Source organism: Carya illinoinensis, chromosome 14, assembly GCF_018687715.1.
Source record: "Carya illinoinensis cultivar Pawnee chromosome 14, C.illinoinensisPawnee_v1, whole genome shotgun sequence".
NCBI classification, from domain to species: Eukaryota; Viridiplantae; Streptophyta; class Magnoliopsida; order Fagales; family Juglandaceae; genus Carya; species Carya illinoinensis.
The window spans coordinates 29,119,341-29,125,862 of NC_056765.1; the positions used below are offsets into that span (position 1 = coordinate 29,119,341).

General features: G+C 32.1%; 1 protein-coding gene across 1 annotated transcript; it reads right to left on the bottom strand.

Moving 5' to 3' along the window:
- Nucleotides 1-5,280: 5,280 nt before the first annotated feature.
- On the bottom strand, nt 5,281-6,178 carry LOC122295142. The gene has a single exon (XM_043104207.1). It carries the CDS (start codon nt 6,132-6,134, stop codon nt 5,493-5,495), a length of 642 nt encoding a protein of 213 aa, XP_042960141.1. The 5' UTR covers nt 6,135-6,178; the 3' UTR covers nt 5,281-5,492.
- Nucleotides 6,179-6,522: the final 344 nt, after the last annotated feature.

Here is a 6,522-nt window from a genome sequence, read left to right on the forward strand (position 1 = left end):
GTATGGAGATTTAAAAAAATTATAATGATAAGTTGAAATGAAATGAGATAAGATTTTTTGTTTTGATTAACTATGCAAGACTATGACTCATGCGTTTTTGGTAGCTGTTGCTAGGCCTATGTACATTGAATTCTTAATTTCTTGCTCTATATATAGAGATCGATCGATATTCTTCCTTTCAATAGAAATTTTAATTAATTTGTGGAAAAAAATGAGTATTTGGTAAAAGAAGAAAAAACATTGGGCTTGATTCATGTTTTAAATTCTCAAATATAATTAATAAAAAATTTTATGTGCAGTCACTTTTACGTATTCCTATTAATATAATTAACTATATTAATTTTTTTGATATAAAATAACTATTTTGACTAATCATATCAGTGAAGCACGTAAAATATACGTCAAAATTACTATACGTAATAAAACTCTTAATTAATTAAAAAAAATAGGCATATATACTTTCTTATTCACTCATGCGAGACTGGTGGATCGGATTCTCTCCCACGATGCCTGCAGACTATATTATCTTTTGGTTTAGAGGGGAATTAAGTAGAAGTGGGAGAATATATTATAATGTTACAGGGAAAAAAGGGTCAATTTATAAAGTTGATCAACAATCTATTTTTTATTCTTCGTAAAATATTATGCTAAAAATAATATTTTATATTTTTTTTTGTAACACCAGCGAGAATATTTCCAAAATGAACGAATATAATATATAATAAACATTGAATGCATCGACGTGGCTGATCTCCCAACTCAAAGAGAAGCATTGCCATTAGTCCATGCATACATTTATATTATCTGATATTCTGATGATCACCCGTACGTAGATTGTTGGAAAACCCATGCATGCATGATTAATTCATCTACGAATGCATTCACGAATCATGTACATATATATATATATATATATATGCATGTCGATCTGATCATTCAGTACTACATCATTGTTGTATATACTGATGATCACTACGATGGAGAATCTGATCTGTGCATGCATGACATGAACTAAACCAAGAATCAAACCCTAGCTGTGGCTTATGTTGTCAGTTCAAACATTAATTATATGATCAAGACCCTACTTGAGTACAAACTTGATCTTCTTCGAGTTCTAGATCGATCTCAGATGATCTCTCTGCATGCTAATCATGTTGTCTCGATCTGTAACATAGTAATCAATAAATTATTTTCTGAAATCTAAACGAACAAGGTCAGTGGAATCTGTATAAGAAAAATATTATCTGTGACGAATTATTTTCTATAAAAGTAACTATTTGGGGTGAGAAAAGACTCGTTTTAATAAAAACTGGCAACGAAGAAATAATTTTTTTGTAATGATTATTATTTATAAAAAGAGTGAAATACTGTGAGAGAGTCATGAATGCACGCAACATAGAAACGATAGACTCACTTTGCTTGATGTAGTAGATTAGATTGTAAAACTGTTCTTATTATGAGGTAAATCTAGCATATTATAGAATTTATGTCAGTTTTTGAGTTTTACTTTTATAAGATTACGTTATGACTATAACAATTCTCTTTCTATAATTTTGTGGGATTTTATAAGAGGAATAATTGCTCATGTTCCATATATAAGAATATTAAAGATTCCTCAAAATCAAGAATATATGAGAATAATAACTATTCATGAGGTGGAGGAATAAATCTTTTTTTATTATTAATATCACATATTTAGTTAGATATATTATATATATAGTGTGTTTTATATAGAGTTAATTAAATATATTTTTAAAACTTAATTAAAAAAATTAAAAAATCATATCCTAATATTTTACTGAGTTCAAGGCTGATTTATCTTTCTGCTAACTTTTTTTTATCCCAGATTTGAAAATTTAGATTTGTTATAAAAGTTTAATTTAATAGAAATATAGATTTTATTTTATTTATTTTTATTAATAAAAAATGAATCTACTTATAAAAATCGAATAGAAATAGATTAGTTAAACTGAATTAAAAAATTAGAAAAATAAATAAATTGATGATTTAAGGATCGAAGGCCACCGACTCAATGAGAGAAAAATAAAAATCTAGATTTTAAGGGAGGTCACCCTTAAGCAAGAGTTATGTCCCTTTTTGTACAAGACTCTGGATCTCTTTCTGTGGATACTTCAAATCTTTAGGCTTTGCCTCTACCATTAGGCTCTAGCCTTCCTTTAGTGCTGATAAGAGAGGCAGGACAAGGCCACATGAGCAGTTTGATATTTGTGTTTGTGGTAGAGTTATATATTGATCAATTAGCCAAGAAGAAATTAAAGCGTTGACCAGATTAGGTGTTTTTTTAAAATTTGATTTTCACATCAACTGAAATTTTAAGAATATAATTATAAAAATGTTACAACTATAAAAAAGTAAAAAATAAATAAATTTATAAATTAATATAGATTTATGTGATTAAAAATAATTTTATAATTTAATACATTATATCAAATTATATTTAGATTAAAAATTTATTTTTATAGAATTTTTTTATTATAATAATTCTCTCTAAATTAATTTTAGATGAAAATAATTAAAGAGTTTTCAACTTGAACATTCATTAATTAATTTCCATTAAAAATAGAAGGAAAGTTGCAGCATCAATAGCAGTAATTAGTTAAGACCTGCAAGCACTGATGTGAATAGATATAGGGATTTGGGGACAGATAAATGTTCCTTATAGGGATGGAGGTACTGGAGGGCCTGAGGCAGGCAGCTGGCCTAGCTGTACGTACTTAAAATCGTGTCAACACAGACAAAGACTGCCCCTTTGCTTTGCTTGCTTGCTTTGTTCGATGTGATCAGAGGCCAAAGTCGAAAAACAAAGCAATAAAAACAATTCAGAAGTAAAAACCAGCAAGTAATTACATTTAGAGCAGGAGAAGAGGAACTGAGGTCCCCTTCTATAAAGCAACGTGTATAGATATAGATACATAGGCCGGCCTCCCTAAGTACTTAAAAGCTTAAGCTTTTTGTCTATCTCTATGCAATCTAAGAGCAGGAGCTAGACAGCTACATCCAGCTTTTATAGCTGAAAGCTATTGTGTTTGTGGGTGACGTTCTCTAGGAAGCTGGAAGAAAGCCCATGCTCATGAGTCATGCAAGCTGCCTTCTCCTCCTTGCCTTCGTCTCCTCCCCGATAGCTCTCTAGCATTTAAAGACCTCATAAACTTCTTTATCTTTTTCTTTGAAATTTTTTTATATATATAATAAAGGCAAGCCGTACGATCATAAAGCTCTAAATTATTGACACAACGAACGTGTGTAGCCGCCTGTTTGTTTCCAAAAATCCCAACAGTCCAACACCCATTATCATTTACCAGCTGAATCCCATAAAACAAATTTAAACACCTTTTCCTTTTGATCAGAACAAAGCTATTTTACTATTCTCTGTAATATTGTTGTACAGTACATGGCATGTTTGTACTGTACTCAAGTTTATTAAATACGTTACAGCTTTGCTTTTATTTAATGCATTGCTCTTAATTAGGGTGGAAAAAAAAATACAATTAAATGCCTAGCTCCTTTACTTTTTGTTGGAAAAGTCTATGCTTGAATTTGTACAACTTCTTGGACATTATTGCTTACAACAAGCCCAGAAGTAGAAACATAAATTTTTAGTCTAGGCTAAGCCATGAAAGATGTGAGTGTGCTTTGTACTTCAAGCCCAAGCCATGGCATGCATGGACTCCAAATCTTGTGGCCCATAATCTCATGACCTTAATCAAGTGAAAGATACGTATATGCGCATTGGCAACTTCAGACTATAACTAGCATATATATATATATGTATGGCTGATCCTTGATTTGGAGCTTGAGGTTGGTGAAGACAAAGGTTCGCGCATGGCTTCTTTAGGTTTTGGATTGATGTCCATGTGACGAAATTAATTTCCCTTCTTAGGCATTAATTATAGATATTTTTCATGGACTAATCTCTAATATATAAATTCTTGATCATCTTATGTTGAAAGGAGCTATTAATACGGGTAAGAGTACTCGAGAGTATTGAGACCATTGATATAAAGAGAGAAATACTTTAACCACGAAAGGATTAAACAAAATTAAACCCATAAAATGATGTGGCTTGATATATATATTGTTAGATATATAAGTATATTGGTCCAATTAAGAATTGGTTTCCTTGGCTATATATGTTATAATTAAGAGTGTATAATTAATATATATATATATATATATATATTAAAATGAGAGAGGGGATTTAGTACTATAATCTGCATGCTCATCTAATTAATGTCTTGCAAATTAAACTACAAAATGATCTTATTTGTGGCCTGGGAGGGAGAAAAAGAGTAAATATTTATGTGTTGATTATCATATATATATATATATATATAGATACATTATATATGATTCCAAATTCCAAGTATGGCTCTGTATAGCATCAGAAATATTAGGGTGAAGAATTAATTGAGGATACCATATATATAAAGATTTTATTGTACATAAGAATCCAGTACGTACTTATAAATATATATTTCCAATGAAAACATATATGCATGCGAGATATGAATATTAAATCTACACATTGAGATCTAGAAAACGTGATTTCATAGAAAACAATTAAGCACATTAAAACCGGGATTAATTAGCATTAATTCGCTGACGAGCTGCTATATCAAGGCAAATCTCTTTATTTGATTTGTCCATATGATCATCATTTCCATGAGTCATGAATTATTGGCCGGAAGTAATGCTATGTACAATCATAGAATACGCAAATGTTATGTAGTCGCTTTAAAAAAGAATAGAATTTACTATTAAAAATTAATTTTTTTTAAAGTAAATCGTGTATTTATTCACTTTTTTCAAAATCATGATATTTTTACGGCGCTTATACAATCATGACTGTAACTCTCATTTATATTTCTGTGTAGGAATTAGTATGCATCATCCTGTATGCAGCTAGCTAGCTAGTGCGTACTTGTCGACTGATTAATTTGTTAATTAAGACATTATCAAAATAAAAATGAAGGGAATTTGGTGCATGCAGCATGCCTTTGCCTTGTCATTTCCATATATTTAATACTCTACCCACTGAATCTAGCTGAAAGGTTCAAGTTTGGATGAAACCGCAACTTTTATGGAAAATTTTCGTGCAGATGTCAATAATTGTCGTCCTTGCCGATATGATAAAGAATGAAATTTATGTATTAATCCAATCCCAAGTGAAATTCATAGCTATACTCGCGAGAAATGATTCAGGCTTCACGTTGTAAAGATGAAGCAATGAAAACATACAACAATTGACTGAATGAATGAATGTATCTGTATGAAACCATTTGCATGCTGCAACCATGATCAGGGGAATCTTTCGACAATGAACCTGATATCACTATTACAACAAAGAGTACTTAGAAAATTAATCGTAAAATAAAAAAATCTATGATCATTATATATGTTTTACACATGCTTGCTAGCTGTATCTTCTTCCACCATTGACACAAACTCTAGATATATAGAAATTACTTTTACTAGTTTTCATTGATCTCTTTCTGTTTCCACTCCAACCCTATAAATCTGCAAGGTGAGAACCTAATATTCTTGTGCTCTGCAATGGTTTCAAGCTTTGGTGACCATACTTGTTCCTTGGACGTCCCAACAAGCTGTTCATAGTGCTTCTGCAACTCTGGCGTGCTACAAAGAATATAATTATTACTAGGACTAGTACTAATATTCGATGATCCAACATCCTTACCTCTTGTTATAAGCCTTGTTATGAACTCCGGTACGACCTTAATCAAAACTCTTCCATCCGCACCCTTTAAGTACTCGAAAGGCCGCTGGCAGTCCCCAAAATTGATGGGAGAATTTTTAGGGCTTGACCCTAAGGCTGCAAGAGAAGAAGCTGAGATGACATGATCGCATGCAAAGGTATCAATGGGAAGTACCAAATAGGTTTGGCCACTCTGAAGCTCATCGTCTATGGCTAAGGCAGGGACCCGGTGTCCGATAAAGAATGAGTCCGAATGACAGACCATTTTGTCTGGGAACTCGAACATGATCTCCCCTGCTATATGTTTTCCCCTGAGGATTCTTGTTGTTCCCTCCCAGAAGATTAGCTTCACGGGGGAGCTAGGGTTTCCTCTGAAACATTGAGACACTGCATTTCCCATTATAGATCAGAGAGAGAGAGAGAGAGAGAGAGGAGTTAGGATGATTGTCGTTGGCTGTTGGGTAGGGAAGATGGAAGAAAGGTTGGTTTTATATATATCTATAGATGTACAACAGGCCGGCAAGTTACGTATTGACTTGGAAAAAGTCTTGTTGTTAGTCGAGTTTAAGCATCGGTGGGTCTGGTCAGCCATACCGGCTTCATGATTAGGTTGCCCTTTCTACATGCGCATTGCCGATATGTACTGATCAGCAAGTACAGCTAGCTCAGAGACAAAATCATGTTCATTTTGACTTAATTTTTTCTTTTTTTTGATCTGTCATTGGCCTTAAAATTGAATTGCTTCAGTTAGCTAGTATTTCATTATCAATGGTTTCGTGGAAAATATG